General features: G+C 43.4%; 1 protein-coding gene across 3 annotated transcripts in view; it reads left to right on the top strand.

The window, feature by feature from the left end:
- SLC28A3 (solute carrier family 28 member 3) overlaps positions 1–16,841 on the top strand; it is a 58,975-nt gene that overhangs the window by 31,516 nt on the left and 10,618 nt on the right. For 2 of the 3 annotated variants that reach the window (XM_025851649.2, XM_073880672.1), the window contains 11 exons: positions 240–331; positions 1,142–1,331; positions 2,422–2,566; positions 3,814–3,927; positions 4,520–4,597; positions 6,698–6,778; positions 8,430–8,510; positions 10,967–11,092; positions 12,706–12,836; positions 13,988–14,156; positions 14,572–14,769. In XM_025851649.2, coding sequence (XP_025707434.1) covers positions 240–331; positions 1,142–1,331; positions 2,422–2,566; positions 3,814–3,927; positions 4,520–4,597; positions 6,698–6,778; positions 8,430–8,510; positions 10,967–11,092; positions 12,706–12,836; positions 13,988–14,156; positions 14,572–14,769 — 1,405 coding nt within the window. The remainder of the gene's footprint in view (positions 1–239; positions 332–1,141; positions 1,332–2,421; positions 2,567–3,813; positions 3,928–4,519; positions 4,598–6,697; positions 6,779–8,429; positions 8,511–10,966; positions 11,093–12,705; positions 12,837–13,987; positions 14,157–14,571; positions 14,770–16,841) is intronic. The other variant, XM_073880673.1, reaches the window with a different exon arrangement.

The following is a 16,841-nucleotide window of genomic DNA, read 5'->3' as shown; positions in this document are numbered from 1 at the left end:
TGCATTTCTGTAAGCCCTCAGGGCTTGGCACATCCATGCAGCAAAAGTTGATGCAAGCCATGGCTGCTTGTAGTCATAAATGAGATGAGTATCCCATTTCTATTTTGTAGGACATACACTTCGCCAATTTGTTCGTTTGCTTGCTTGATTTACAAAGCCTCATCTAGCTCAGTGTGTCAGTTTATTTCATGTTTTTGATGTTTACTTCTGCCTGCGTTTTTGCTTTTGTGTTGTTACAGGTATCTGGAAAGGAAGTATGATACAGTTTGTGATTTTTATAAGAAACACAAAACCACCCTTTGGTACATCATCTGGGGCATCTTACTACTAGGTAAATAATGAAAGGAAGGATGGATGCCAGTGTCTTTTTTTGAGAATCCCCCAAATATTAGTTTTCTGTAGAAAGAAAATAAATCTTTCTAATCTTTCTGTTCCCCCGGACTTCGGTGAATCCAAAGAAGCAGAGAGGATAATCAAGAAGTCCCAAGTGGTGGGTCTCGACTGGTGTTGCCTATGCAGATTGTTTCCCTGTTCGGTTTATGCAGCCAGCAGCTAATTATTTAGGTTCCCTACTCTTACGGCCTTTGTTTTTGTAATGGATTTAAGGGTTGGTTAATGCAAATCCAGGTAACTAGAAAACATGGTGATACTCACCAGGTGGGAACCTAATTGCAGGGGGCAATCTAAGCAATTCACACTTCATGCAAATACAATGTGAGCAGGAGCCTAGGGTCATGTAGGCTATTCCTCTTGCCTATCTTTGCTGATGAGCAGGTCCCCTCTATTGACTCCCTCCAAAGCAAATGATTCCACAGCCCATTTTGAAGAACACTCCTGTCTATAAAATGTGAACCCTCACACCCAAGTCCACTGATATTAATTGAGGATCACTGCACCTCCAAGGTCAGTGGCTTGGTTGGTGCTCAGATAGCTGAAACAGGGAACAGCAGGGTTGAAAGCTTCCTCTGTACTGGGCCAGCTAGTATTCTAGGCTTTTCAGGCCATGCAGCGAATGCCACACAACTCTGCATTCAGTGGCTTCTTGACTGAACCTCCCCTTGGCTGAGCCATGTCAGTGCTGGAGGCTGGTCGGCAGCTTGGTGCGGGTGATGTTCCATGTCTGTGCTCACTTTCTCAACAGGTTACCTGGCGATGGTGATTGCAGCTTGTGTGCTAAACTTTCAGAGAGCCCTTCCCCTTTTTGTGATCACCGTGGCCGCCATCTTCTTTGTGGTCTGGGATTACTTTATGGCCAAATATGAGCATCGAATCGATGAGTGCCTGTCTCCTGTCAAAAGGCTCCTAAACAGCCATTGGTTCTGGATGAAGTGGTAAATGCACCCAGTCCTCTTGTTGCTTTTGAGAGGGATGTTAGTCTTTTCCAACACTGTTCCAAAAACATATTCTGAAATTGCTCCCTCATTTATGGTCTCTTGAAACTAGAAATAACTGAGTTATAATGCCTGTCATAATGCCTTCATTTTACAAACAGGAAATCAAGGCCTAGATAGGGCAATGACTCATTCAAGATATGTTCAAACGTCCCTACAAACTGCTTTAATTTCAAGTGCCACTAAATGATAAAATGTTGTCCAAATGATGGGACAGTTCTGACTTGGGGAGGCAGCTTTCTGCTCTGGGCCTGAAGCTGGCCTCTCTGAGAGGAAGACCCTGTGAATTATTAAAGCCGCCTCTTTCCTATAGGACCCCATATCCTGTGAGTGACCACTCAGGGCTTTTCCCTCAGCCTCTTTCTGTGGGACCTCCTCTTCCTCCAGGTGGCCCTAGTGGATTGGACACAGGACAGGTTCTCCCCAGAATGGCTCACAGGGGATGTACCAGGAAAGTTCACAAATCCTTGACCTAATAACACAGGATTGTGCAATCCCAACACAGCATGCCTTCTGGCTCTGCCCTCCCAAGCTGTGAGTCAAACTTGTCATGCCTACTGGATCCGCCAAGGAGTCAGAACCCATCCTGAAGTCCAACTTAGCTCTCTGAGGCTCAACTGAAGTCCCCCATCTTCAGAGAACACATTTCAAGTTCTCCCCTAAAGGGAAGAAAAGTAAAATCTCTCCCGTTTCCTAAAACGGAAGTGAGGACTCCCAGCAGATCTCTCAAAGAAATCACCAGACTTCCCTCTCTAAAGCATCCTTTCTCATCTCTGAACCCTTTGGTATGTCCTTGAACCAGCGAAGAGCCCAAGAATTATAGAATGTGCTTAAGGCAGTGCTTAATTTTTTTTTTTTTGGCTATTTGCCTTTATAGCCACAACCAAAGAGGGTCTGTGCAATCTCTAGAAGCATAACTTGCCATGGTATGCTACTCTTAATAAATTTTTTGTTTGCTAGTTTAAGCCTGCTCCAGATTTTCAGGTTAGCATCACAAATGATGCTGATGCCTCCTTTCTGATTCTCTTAGGGTGATTTGGAGCTTACTGATCCTGGGAGTTATTTTGTGGCTGATCTTTGACACTGCCAAATTGGGTCAACAGCAGCTGATTTCCTTCGGTGGGCTCGTAATGTACATTATCCTGATATTTCTATTTTCCAAGTATCCAACCAAAGTAAGTGTGAAATCAATCCATTTCAGCTTTTCCCCTCTTTTTTTCCCCCTCATGTCTAAATTGCATAAAATAATGAGTGTGAGAGAATTCCACTGTTACTCAGTATTTGTCTTACCTTGCTATGCTATATTAAGTGGCTAGGGTGCCTTTCTTCCGGAGCTTTCTTAGTACTAGTACTCTCTCATTTTTCATTCTCAGTAATTTGCCAGTTACACCACCAGTGAGGTGTTCTCTCCTGCCAAGTCCAATTTCTACTCACGTACCCCACCTCGCTCTGTCAAACACACACAAAAAAATTTATCTATTTTGATCCTGGTTTCCCCAGGCCAGTAAATAACCTAGTATTCTACCACTGGACTCTGCAGTTGATCAAATTGCTATTTGCAAGTTAGGTTATTTTACTGCAAAAATCTGTCCTTAAACAGTTTTGTTCCCACTGAATTCAATTCTCATTCTCATTCTGTCAGCCTGTAACCCATTAAATGGGCAAGAATTCGGAGACATCGAAGCTTTCACTCACAACTCAGAATGGCAAACTCCAGAAGATTTTACTGGCTTTCTAAAAGGTTGACCCAAGAAAAACAAGTCACCTAACAGGATCCAAAGTGCTTTCCCATCTCGGGTCAGCATCTTCACTGGTTTCTATGCCTCCGATCCCACAGTTCTTTGCAGCCCACTCATCTCCGCACCAAAAATGAAAGCAGATGATTGTCCATTCCTGCTGCACTCCCTGGCTCTCCATTAGAGTTAATTGGCTCCTTTTACAGTGAAATGAGAGCCCCTCAACAGGGTGGAATTTCACTTAATTCACTTACAAATTGTCAGATTAACAAATCTTGGGCACACAGAGAGAAGCCATGTTCTGCCTTTCCATTTTCCAGACAGAGGAAATAATTATATGTCTCTAACATTTACAGCACAATGAAGAGGACCAGATCCTTCTTCCTTTAATGGCCCCTCTAAGACTATTCTTTGTGTCAAAGTTATTTTATCATGATATAATGGTTACCTACTCTCCAGGGACTGAAGACTTCAAACTCGGGATTTGAAAGAGGGAATGCAGCCCTGAGATCTGGGGTCATGATTCTATCAGGGATTCTCTGCTCACGACTGCTTTGGCCTCCCAAAGAAGGTGGATCATAGGCCACGTGTGAGAAGTTTCCAAGGAAATAGTGACCCTCTGGGTGTGTATGCTGAGCTTAGCATTCATTTTCTAGTAAGTTCTATCTCTTCATCTTTCCACATAGGTTTACTGGAGGCCTGTCTTCTGGGGAATTGGGTTACAGTTTCTTCTCGGTCTCTTAATCCTAAGGACTGACCCTGGATTTATGGCTTTCAATTGGTTGGGCCAACAAGTTCAGGTAAGTTGGGTTCAAATGAACATCTTCCTTATAAGTGCTTCTGACATTTGGATATAATCCTCAAGACATGTCAGAAATAGGTTTCTTCATCTGCATGAGTTGACCCATATTTTTGTTTGTGTAAACATGTTAATCTGTCTAGTTTATTAATATTACAGTTGTCCCTCCCCCATATCATCCACTGCATCACTCCCCTATCCCGACTGTCCCTTTCGTCCTGCCCCAGAGGTGTCACACTTCTAAGATGGTTCCACAAACAGAGAAACGGGCTTTCTTTGTATCGAGTGCTAACTAGCACCACCTGTGTGCCATCTAGGGCTTTGCTGGAACAAACTGACAGACCTGGCTCCTTCTCAAGCATCCTGGAGTCAGACTGAATGTCACAAATGACAAGAAATCTGTATGCGGGTATAGTTCAAAAATATTTTTCCACGCCATCCACTGGAGCAGGGAAGCCTACAAAAATTTACCTGCCATGTCTAACCAGCAAGTTTGCTGGGCTCCCCCTCTGCAGAGCCTGGGAGGTCCTGTGGACTCTAAACACCAACTCCATGGTTGTAATGATCGTCTGTTTTTCCTTTCTTTAACTCAGACCTTCTTGGAATACACTAACGCTGGTGCTGAATTTGTCTTTGGTGAGACATACGCAGACCACTTCTTTGCATTTAAGGTAAAACCAAATCCCCTTTCAAAGTACTTACTTCCTTTTCAGTACCTTCTGTGTCTTTGTAGATATTCTGATAGAAACTGACCAGAAACCAGATATACACTTGCCAGGCATGCCCTAGGTGGATAGCACATCCCTCCCTTTTTGCATTTATCGGATTTTATCTGAAGTTAGTACAATGCAAACATTTTACTTTGTTGCCATAGCATGGAGGGAAACATCTAGAGGAAGTCAGAAATATACAAATACTTTTGAGGGGGTCTCCTAGCATTGCCTGAGGTATGTCTGAAAAATCATACGGGACAATAGTATCTGAGGCATCAGGGAAAGGAACATTCGGTAGCTGGCAATGAGGAGGCATATGGACTGATGGCTTCCAGGCCCAGGATCAGTGACAGCTCTGTGCTCAGGGCCCCCTCCATCTCCCAGAAGGAGTCAGCTCTTCATCCACATGAGCCTCTCTTCTTCCAGAGCCATCTCCATGCTACCTTTCCTGTCTTTCCTTCAGCACAGCGGGTCTGGAGGCTGGGCCTTCTCCCAACCAAAGGAGGGACATTATGCTCCGGGGGAAAGGCAAGCTGGCCTCCCTGCACTCCCACAAGCCCCAGGAAGCTCACTTTCCCCCGTGAAGACCCTACAAATACTTGTTGATGAGGCAGAAAAATGAATTCGGCTTTTCCTTCAGCATTCTCTTTTTGTGGTGTTATTGTTCATACACTTCTAACTTGTTTTCTCACTTAGGGACTCTGAATTTACCTCCAAACCACCCCAGCTTCAGCTGGGTCAACGTTTATGCTGAATCTTTTTTTTAATTGCTCTTTTTTTTTTTTTTCAAAAAAAAAAAAACTGCTGATTTGATGCTTTGGTGCCAAGATGACTAAACCAGCTCCAAAAGGTCAAGTGTTTACAAACTGAGATAGAAATATGCTCATATCACGAACTGAACCCAGAACTGGGAAAAAGAAAGTCACAAGGAAGGCATAACTTGCTGCCCAGACTGCACCAGTGTCTTTAGACATTTCCTACCCACCCTCCTCCCTCTTCCCCAGAGCGGGGGGCCTCCATCCTTTCTGGCAAAGCAGAATCCCTGTGGGAACATTCAAGAGATAAGCTCCTTTAATTCCCCGAAGCTTTCAGGAAGGCTCTGCTTGCCCATTAAAGCCAATAAAAGCACATAAGTGACTGAGCTCTGAATAATGGCACAAAATGTCTTTTAATATACATTATTAATAGATTTTTCTAAATTAGATCCTGTACAAATTGTCCTCGGTCATTCTATGCCTCTGGTGGCAGCCTGTCCCTGGTCATTTAGCTGGGGAACAGAGGGGAAGGGTACAGATGGGTAGGGGTGTGGAGGGACCCAGCCCACAGCAATGTGTGTTCCCTGCAGGGTAGAAACTGTTCACTGTGGAAACACAGGCTGCCTCAAAGGCACCCAAATAGCATCAGGGAAACAGGATCCAGAAAAAGACAACTCTGGTATCACAGAAGCAAACTAGTTTCCCAAGTTTATTTATTTATTTTTTTTTAGTGATTAAAAACAATCTTTAAGTAAAATAATTATATTTTAAAAGCTAAACGAATGGGTGCTTACTTTATGAGAGGCAGTGTGGGTAAGCACCTACCGTGCCATATCTGATCGGTGCAGCCTCTATAAATAAGGATCTGAGAGGCTCCTCACACTCAGTTTTGACCAGGATCCTCTGCTAATGAGGTTGTTTAATATCAGAACTTCAAGAATATCTGTCAGTGGCCTTCAGTTTGTTGATCTAGTTATTACGAATTCCCCTGACACTGCATTCCTTCTCTGAGAAGCCACAGTAAGAAAAGCTCATCATTTCAGAGAAACAAAAAATGTCAAGTTTCCTATGAAATATACTCAAGTTTATCCAGAGCAAGTTCAAAGGAGAGACGGTAAAGGGGGGGGGGGGCGGGCGCTGCCTGATTAAAGTGTCATTTAGTTAAAAATGACATCGCTGATGATTTTGATGATGGTTTCGGCGGGGATAAGGAGGCAGAAAAGAGACCTGATCTGAACTCTACTAATCCTACCGAGGCCAACATCAGCCCATGACTGCTTTCATGCCCCCACCTCACCCCCAGGTCCTGCCAATTGTGATTTTCTTCAGCACCGTAATGTCCATGCTCTACTACCTTGGATTGATGCAGTGGATCATTAGAAAGGTACTGGTACTTGGGGCGCCTGGGTGGCTCAGTCAGTTAAGCATCTGCCTTCGGCTCAGGTCATGGTCTTGGGGTCCTGGGATCGAGCCCTGCATCAGGCTCCCTGCTCAGCTGGGAGTCTGCTTCTCCTTCTCCCTTTCTTTCTGCCCCTCCCTCCTGCTTGTGCTTTCTCTCTAATAAATAAATAAAATATTAAAAAAAAGAAAGGTACTGGGACTTGAAGGGATTGGGTGACAGGTGTACAGCAATTATTTCAGGGACAAAGTCTTAAATGCCTTTTATCCGGGTTTTCCCAAAGTGCCTTTCTGTTTGTAGCAAGATTCGTCACCACCTCCTCTTCCACCCCAAGTTATTAGACCCCAACCAAAAAAAAACCTACATGGAGCCCTAGAGGCAATTTTACCTCAGGGACTTCTAACGGGGCTTTGACTCGCAGTCAGTGGTTCCTGGCTATCTTCATAAAACCTTAGTAATTACTTCTTTAACCAAAGAATTGACTCCAGCAAAGCAGGCACCTGTGGGGAGCACAGCATCCTTCCTTCGTCCTGGTTGTCTTCCCTGTGCCTTTTACAGAGTCCCTGCTTCTCCCCGGGACGTTGCAAAAGTGGAGATTCTTGATCTAGGAGTTGCTAGAGGATCGAAGCAAGAAGGGGAAGCTGCTTTGCGTTTCTGAGGGAGTTTGATAAGCATACACAAACTTAGGGGGAGAAAAGGTCCAAAAAGTTCATCTCATTCCTGCCACCCCAGCAACTGTCAGTTCTACTACACTCGTGTTAAATCGGAACATGAGGAAATGTTTGAGTTAGTTCAAATGCACACAAGCCGAGCAGTGCAGACAGAGTTTGGGCATAGCCATAGCCCTCCTTTGATCCCTGTAAATACATACGAGAAAGGGAGGGAGGTAAGAAGGGAGGTAAGGGAGAGAAAGAAACCAGAACACCAGCAAAATTCACAATTTCATCCAAAGTGTGCCAGGGTCCATATTTTTCTGATTGTTGACTTGAACATTCAGCATTCCTGTGCTCACGTCTAAGCAGAAAGGAAGGAGAGAATGCAACAGGAGGTCCCCATCCTGAAGTGGGCACCACAGTCTCTAGTTGGAAGGGCCAGTGCAGAAGTGGGACCATAAACCATGTTCATTTGAGAATTTAGTAAAAAAGGCCAAACCTCAGCTACATCTCACTGCTTATTAGCTGGGTGATCTTAGACAAAATAACTAAATGGTTCTGTGCCTTGGATGCCTTTTCTATAAAATGGCTATGATTATAGGACCTCCCTCAAAGGGTTATTATGATAATTCAATGCGTTACCTGGATCAAGAGCATAAAACTGTTCTTGGAATGCAGTAAAGCTTGTCATGACTGTTAGCAATTATTATAATTTATTACTCTTATACAATGTTTCAATAGACAATTGTTTGTATATTGAATGTATGAATTCAAAGTATATACAATGATTCAGCCTTACCATTCACATAGGAGGACTGGATGGGTCCGCTCTGTAGACTAGGTAACATACACTCACATTTAGCACCATCACTGGCCTGCCCACAGTGGTGGAAGGCATTTTCCTCCAAAGATTTTCATCCCTACTTTGAAGTGTTGTGTATACAAATAGCTCTTCACTGACTTTGTCCCTTTTCCCCTTTTAGGTTGGATGGGTAATGCTCGTTACTATGGGATCATCTCCTATTGAATCCGTAGTTGCTGCTGGCAATATATTTGTTGGACAGGTAAGTTGTAATCTCAAAAAAACAAAACAAAACACCTGTTGAAATGGATATGCTTCCTAGAAAGTAGAATAAGAAATATAATGGTATTATTGTTTTTTAGTGTCAGGGGTAGGGTATCAAAATAAGGAAACCCCAGCATTGACAATGTCCAGATTCCAGAGAGAGAAAAAGAGTGTACGAGAGAGATCCCTTCCGAGTGTCCCAGCACACTAGTGTCAAATTTGGGTTCTTGAAAGTTCACAGAGAGGAGGAAAGATGGAATCATTCTATCAAAGCACTGGGCTTTTCCTGTATCGATTCTCAACCAGTCTTTTCTGAGTTGACTGAATTGTTGAGGTCTCTGACCCGCCCTCCAGAGGCTAGCAGGTCACCCACTCAAATGGAGTTCACCACTTGTCTTGAAGCTGCGAAGATGTGACAGGCAGCCTCACTTTCCATGGTATAAGGCTTGTGGTAATGAAAGAGGCCAGGAAAGACTTTCCACCAATGCCCCTGCAGCTGTATGAATACTTGAGCTTATTCTCAACTTGTCTGAACTGGCCAATAGTCTGTCTTAGCTGGGCCTGAAGAAAAATGCTGATGAGCAAAAGCATTTTCATCTTTCTGATCCATCATGCAGATAAGTGCTTTGCCTGAAGCCTATTTAAGCAAGGAAATATGATGCCAAGGGGTGTCCTTCAAAACAGCAGTGTTCCTAAGGGGTGGATAGGGAAGAAATGGTAATCATCCTCATCATTCAGAATAGGTAGCTTCAGGCAAAATGGAATCACACACCCAGGAAACAACGTGTGAATTCTTGCCAGCACCACTACCCAAGGAAAGTGGATTTGAAACAAAATTCAAGTCACCCAGAGAAACACACGGCTCCAAATCCAAGGCTTACAACTGCTCCGGGCAGGCTGAGCCTTATTGGTAAGCCCAGCTTGCAAGCCTGGAGTATATAGTCTTTAGGGCAGGGCCCATACTTCCTTCCCTAGGAGTTGAAATTATTATAATTATAGTCATAAAATCTCTCAGGACTAATTAGAACACCATCTCGACGTGATTACTCCTACCTGCGGGGTAAGAGGGCTTATGTACTGAGTTTCTATTTAGTCCATGAAGTGAAGCTCAACACATTCAATCTTATAGAACAATTACAAATAATGAGGGGAAAATTGTAAAATTGCACACATGCTTCTGTGGTGCTCAATTTGATACTTAATATGCTAAAAGTACAGCTATTATTTATGGAGAGCCCCACGTTGCAAGCTGCCTGTCCTCCTTAATGGGATTCGAGCCCTCACAACGACACTCTAATTCCTTTCCACCCGAGGGGAAGAGTGGGGTGTCTGATTCCCAATTAGGAAAGTGCCTGTGGGCACCTGTCCTTGTTACTGCTGGTATTTTTTTATACTTGCATCTCTCTGTCCTTGTGGTGTAAGCGAAGAGGTACATGGTCTGTCAAGAAGAAGCTGGAAGATGGGAAATCACCAGTTCACAAGGCCAGGGCAGCTACTTGGGCAATAGTGTTCCAACCTTAGAAAAGAATACCTGGCCATCAGACTCCAATCCTAAACTGGTGGGGACCTTATATGAGCTGGCCTTGCAAATTTTGCAAACTTTACACATGACTCCATATGCACACTGACGTAGAGTTCAATGACCCAGACATCGATGGTGTGTGTTCTCAAATGAATATGCATCAGAACCACCTGGAAGGCTTGTTCAAACACGATTGTGGGTCCCATTCCCAGAGTTTCTGAATCAGTAAGTCTGAGAATTTGCACGTCTGTCAAGTTCCCAGGTGATGCTGGTGGAGCTGTCTGTGGTTCACACTTAGAAATACTGCTTTTAAGTCCAACTCTTGGTTTTGGCTCAGCTTGTGATCTCAGGGTGGTGGGACTGAGCCCCGCATCAGGCTCTATGTTTGTTGTGGAGTCTGCTTGAGATTCTCTCTCCCTCTCCCTCTGCCTCTCTTGCTTATGTGTGTGCACTCTCTCTCTCTCTCTCTGGAATAAATAAATAAATCTTTAAAAAGAAGGAAAGAAAAACTGCTTTAGAAAATGGAATCTTGGGGCACCTGGGTGGCTCAGTCAGGTGGGCATACAACTCTTGGTCTCAGCTCAGATCTTTTTTTTTTTTAAGATTTTATTTATTTATTTGACAGAGAGAGAGATAGTGAAAGCAGGAACACAAGCAGGGGGAGTGGGAGAGGGAGAAGCAGGCTTCCCGTGGAGCAGGGAGCCCGATGCGGGGCTCCATCCCAGGACCCTGGGGTCATGACCTGAGCCAAAAGCAGACGCTCAACGACTGAGCCACCCAGGCGCCCCTCAGCTCAGGTCTTGATCTCAGGATTATGAGTTCGAGCCCCTCATTGGGTTCCACTTAAAAAAAAAAAAGGAATCTTGAGTAGATTGGCACACCCTCCTAAGATCTACAGGGGAACGTTTAATCTGGTCTCACTTTGTTTCCAGACAGAGTCTCCACTGCTAGTCCGACCATACTTACCACACATCACCAAGTCTGAACTCCACGCAGTCATGACCGCTGGGTTCTCGACCATTGCTGGAAGCGTGTTAGGTGCATACATTTCTTTTGGGGTAAGAATGTTTGAAGATAAATTTATGGAAAATTCAACCTCTTCTTTCTTTGTTGTTGTTATTTCCCTGTCATTTCTTTACCACTGCTGCCGGAGAAGGAGGCCAAAAAAGTCCTTCACGCTTCCTTTGGCATTTGTGTGGAGTGACCCTGAGGAGCTTTGTGGCTTCACTTTTAAATCCCTGACACCTAAATGTGAATTATATCCACCTATGGCAGAATGAAACCATATTATGAGGTTACTTCGGCCAAACATTGAAATATGTAAAACAAAACAAAACAAAAAAAAACCCCACTATTACAGTCACTAGTAAAGGCAGCCAAGACCAGCGGTCAGCAAAGTATGGCTCATGGGTCAAACTAAATGGCTTCCCCTTTTTGGTAACTAAAGTTTTACTGGAAACCAGCTACTTCTACTCATTTATCTATGGTAGCTTTCATGCTACAGAGTTGGGTAGTTGTGGCCTGAAAAAGCCAAAAATGTTTACTCTCTGGCCCTTCACAGAAAAAGTTTTTTGACCTGTGGCTTAGAGCAGCGGTTCTCAAATCTTCCTGCACATTAGAATCATCCAGGAACTTTTACAAACCCTAATGCCCAGGCCCATACCACAGAATAATTAAACCAGAACCTCTTGGGGTGAGACCCAAGCATCACTATTTTTTAAAAAACTCCTCCTGTACATTCTAATGTACAACCCCGTTGGAGAGTGGGTTGTCTGTGGCCCAGGGCTGCAGACCATTGTAACTGATGCTCGTGCCCCCAGCACAGAGCTTATAAGCCACACATATGAGGCAACCCCCAGTGGAGAAATGGAAGAACGCACAGCTGTGAGTTTCATCCCTCCGCTGCATCTGGGCCTTAGAGAGCCAACCAATAGGAAGAGGGAAGAGTAAAAGGGTGACAGAGATCTCAGGAATAGTAGCTTGTCTGGATCCGCAGATGGTCCACTCCGCCACCACCGTAGGAATTCTGCCTACAGAAATGTGCTGCCTGGAATGGGAGTGGGGAGGGAGATGCAGATACTGGCATTCTGAAAATACAGGGAAGAGAATCCTGAAACAAAATAAGGATGTGGGGAGGAAAGGGAAAAGAGTTTAAGTAGGCCCACAGTGAGGGAAACAGAAATCACTTACAGATTAAAGGGACGCTGGATAAATGAATATTATATAAAGACACCACAGATTTCAGGAGAGCGAAAGGAAGACAGAGGGGTGTATCCGTGCCTGCACCCCCAGATATTTCCCCTGTCTAAACTGATGATGTGATGAAATATGGGCTTTAGGGACTATTTAAACATTCAAAAGGTCCACAGAGAGGTAGAGGAATCTGAAAGTTCTTACACAGGATTAATTCTCTTCTGAAATGATTAGATTTTGGTTTGGGGCTTCTCCCCAAAGGATGTGGTCAATTAACACCAATTCCTCCCTTCTCCCTCTGACTCTCAAGGTGATGCCGGCTTGGCTCACTGAGTGCTTCCTAGCCTCCGAAGAAACACTTTTCTGGCATAGGGTTCAATTCTGCCCTTCTCTTCCCTTGTAAGGCTTTTGGGCCATTCATCCTGAACACAACAGAAAAGCCAAACCTCAGTTGACCTTCTTTCTCCTGAAATCACAGGTTCCACCCTCCCACCTGTTAACCGCCTCAGTCATGTCTGCACCTGCGTCATTGGCCGTGGCTAAACTCTTTTGGCCTGAGACAGAAACACCTAAAATAACCCTCAAAAATGCCATGAAAATGGAAAGTGGGTAAGTGGGACACCTAATTCATACAAGCTGGGGAGTTGCCTGGGCGGGGTGGAGCGTCCAAATACAAAGCACAGCAGAAATTTGATCATTGGAGAGCACAGTGAATCACGGTAGTAAGGTGAATTTAATTTCCCAGTGACTATTAGACTTCACGAGACTTCCAAAAAAAAAAAAATCCCTTTTCGATATTTGAAAAGCTTCCTAAATACTTGAATGTCAATACATTTCCTTAATGGTTCGTTGTAGATATTTCATTTAAAATACAGTATAGTGCTTATTGAGCCCTGATTTATGACCATTAGAGAGCCATGGGACAACCATTTCTGGAAGTCTCTTATATAATAGGGAGAATGTAGGTGTGATAAAGGTATCTTTAACCCCTCATCAATTCATTTTCTTTTGCCCTGTGCAAAAGAAAGAAAAAAAGAGTGAAAAAAATGAAGGGGTTTAGGGTAGTCAAAAGAATCTAATTCAATAACAGAATCCATCAATGAGCATGTTGCTGAGATTTATCCCTTGTTTGTATGTAGGTACAGTCAGTGAAAAGCAAGTTGTCAAAGAATGCATGTATGGAATATGTGTGATTCCACTTACAAAGTTAAGCAAATGTGTAAACCTACACAACATATCATTTAGGCATACACTCACATAGGAAAAATGAAAAGAAAAGAAATGATAAGCAACTTCTAGGGAGCAGGTACCTCTGAGATTGAAGAGAAGATGAGATTAAGGAAGAGGGGGTACTCAAAGGTGACGGTGACATTCCATTTCTTAAATGAGGTGATAGATAGTCAAGCCTTCTTTGAATTATTAGTTCTTACACCATGAATATTTTATAAATATTTTCTGCTAGCTACCTTAATATAATTTTTAAAACCTATAATATTTTTATCATTTCCCAAATTTTTCATTATTGATCCCCCCCAATTAACAGAGTAGCATTAACAGTTAGACACCCATATGCCCATCATCTACACTCAGCAATTATAAATGCCATCCTGATTTCATGGAATTTAGGTATTTTGACCAAGGCATGAGCCTGAGAGTTTGTGTCTCTAACCAATGAGCTCTGATTATGCCATTTCTACATCTGTGATGTCCATCCACTGACAACACCTTGATAATTCTGGAATTGCTGTTTTTTGATAAAGTGATTCAAGGAACTTCCTAGAAGCCGCAACACAGGGAGCATCCTCATCCATCTCCCTGGTGGCAAACATAGCTGTGAATCTGATTGCCTTCCTGTCCCTGTTGTCTTTTGTGAATGCAGCCCTGTCCTGGTTTGGAAACATGTTTGACTACCCACAGCTGAGTTTTGAGGTATAATTCCATCATGTCTCTCCTTATTTTGTTTCTGCCTATCTTTGTTTAAAAATAAAACGGGTTTGTGAATTGCCTTCCCTAACACCTGTAGTCTACTCTTACACAATGCAGTGTATAAGAAACACTTATCATGTTTCTCCCATCTTCCCACCACTGCCCCTCACCACACCCCAGTCTCCTACCACCCTCCAGGAGAGAATGACTGACCTCACACCAGGTATCCATGTCACTTCAAATGATCCAAAGCCAACCTTGACTCCTAATGGATAGAGATGGGCAAGGCAATGTGAGGGGATTTCTATGCTTTAAAGGAGACACAGAGGGGTTGGGAAAAATCTTGTCACAAGGGTTAGGCAGAGGAACTGGAAGCAAATCACCACTCTAATAAAGTATCTGTTTTGGGGTTTTGTAGGTAATATGCTCCTACATCTTCATGCCCTTTTCCTTCATGATGGGAGTAGACTGGCAAGACAGCTTTATGGTTGCCAAACTCATAGGCTATAAGACATTTTTCAATGAATTTGTGGCTTATGAACACCTCTCAAAATTGATCAGTTTAAGGAAGGAGGCTGGACCCAAATTTGTGGATGGTGTGCAGCAATATATGTCGGTGAGTAAATACACTGATTTCAGAATACACTTCTTTATCCCATATATACATTCATCAAATAGTCACTGGTGCTTCTGTGTGCAGGTCAGGCACTTGGGGATACATCAAAGAACAAAACAGAACAAATATCCCTGATCTCATGGAACCATAGTGAACATAGCACCTCATAATTTCCATTATGTTGAATTAATCCGCATGCGTGTGTCTGTGTGTGTGTCAACACAACTAATCCTTACTACTGTGATCGTTTACTTTTGAGAGCTGTGGATCCAAACCTAGAGTCCTATAAGCTGGGACTGGAATCAATCAATCAACAATATTTGCTACATGCCTTCTATGTGCAATGCACCTATGCACTGAGGCCATAGCATTGAACAAATGATGAGGCCGGCCCTCATGGGCTCATTGTCTAATAATCTTGAAGGTCTCTTCATTCCAGCTTTAGAAATTCTATGAACTCTGAGAAACTTCCCAAAGGCAAGATAGTGCCTGGACATCCTAAAGAAATAGGGAGACACAGTTGCTCCTCTCCAAGTGGGTGAGGTAAGAGAAGAGCTTGGGTTATGGTCCGAACTTCTGAAACTATCTCAGCACTTCAGGTCAATAGGCTCCAAGGAGATGTTCATGTCCGCTTGGTCTTGAATCGGATAAGGAACTCAGGTAGAGCCAAGACTTAGGTCATATTTTACAGCCAAGTCTCCAGCTTTTCTTCTCCTGAAAAACAGAATTATCACACACATGGAAACTCTCAGGGAAATGGTGAACATTTTGGACCATGACCATTATTCACTGAAACAAGCCATTTATAATAAATGTCCTAGGCATGTATGTGGCTTAAAAAGGAAAGGGGAGGAAAAGCATGCTGCCCAAGGTTCTAATTAAGATTGCCTACCACTGAACACCACCACCATCTCTCCCAGTCTCCTGAAGACCAAACATGCAAACTTACTCCCATATATTCTACAAATATAACAGCATACTCCAGGAGAGCACTGTTTTGTATTTTATGGTCAGGGGCGTTTGACCCACACATCTGATAACAGTGGCTCTGTAGGTCTCCTGTTTCTCAAATGTTTATTCTTCAACTGGCCATGCGGTGGAGCTTGGCCAAATGTCTTCATTGTTTGGATGCCACCACAAACCAGTTTGCTTCCCTGCCAAAAGTAAACAATGGGCTAAATTAAGTGAATTGCTTTCCATCCCCAACTGCCAGTTGCCAGGAGAAAGTAGTTTTGTTAAAGAGCAAAGCAAGCTCACGATCCTGGCAGTGCTGAGCAGGTTTGTGAACAGTTATTACGAGAATAGACAGAACAGGAGGGCTGACTTGGGTTGGGGGTGAGCCCAACCAGAGGCAGACCCACAGAGGATATTTGGAAACAGGAGCCCAAGAGCTTCTACTACTGTTGAGTCATAATGGCAAAAGCATTTTGTTTTTCCCAATTTCTTACTTCCAGTCAACAAAATGGGGATGAGTCCCTACAATTTTTGTTTACCAACCAACAAGTGGTGGGGGTGCCACAGCGTCTCCCAGAAAAGGCACCACATGACCGAAGCATAAGATCTGGGTCTATGAGGCCAAACCCAGTGTTATCCAGGTCAGAATATGTATGTAGCATGTTGCCCGCAGAATGAGCTCTTCGCTACTCCGTGATCTTTTCTTTCTTAGCATAAAAGTAATACTTGGCATGTTTGTTTGTTTACATTTAATGTATACATACCATGGTCCAGAATTCAAAAGGTATAAAAAGGCAAGAGGGAAAAGTAAGTCATCCTCCCTATTTCTCTGCCACTCAGCTCTTTTTCCTGTACCATTATTAAGCTCTTAACCTTGCTGTTTGCACGTAATAACACATCTCAGATGCCTTTCCCCATCGGTGTCTGTAAAATAGTATTCTCTGGTATGAACATACCATTATGTATTTTAACCAGTCTCTTATTGATGGACACTGTTACCAATTTTCTGCCGTTGGAAGCAGTGCTACGAAGACTGTCCTTATACATATAGCATCTTTGCTCAGGTGCTAGGAGAGCTGTATGATGTAGTATTCATTTCCCAGAGCAGTGGAGCTCTT

Source organism: Callorhinus ursinus, unplaced genomic scaffold (assembly GCF_003265705.2).
Source record: "Callorhinus ursinus isolate GAN/ISIS: 27379988/994484 unplaced genomic scaffold, GSC_fseal_2.0 scaffold39, whole genome shotgun sequence".
NCBI lineage: Eukaryota > Metazoa > Chordata > Mammalia > Carnivora > Otariidae > Callorhinus > Callorhinus ursinus.
Note: the sequence above shows the minus strand (reverse complement) of the source record. Positions and strands in the feature narration are given on the sequence as shown.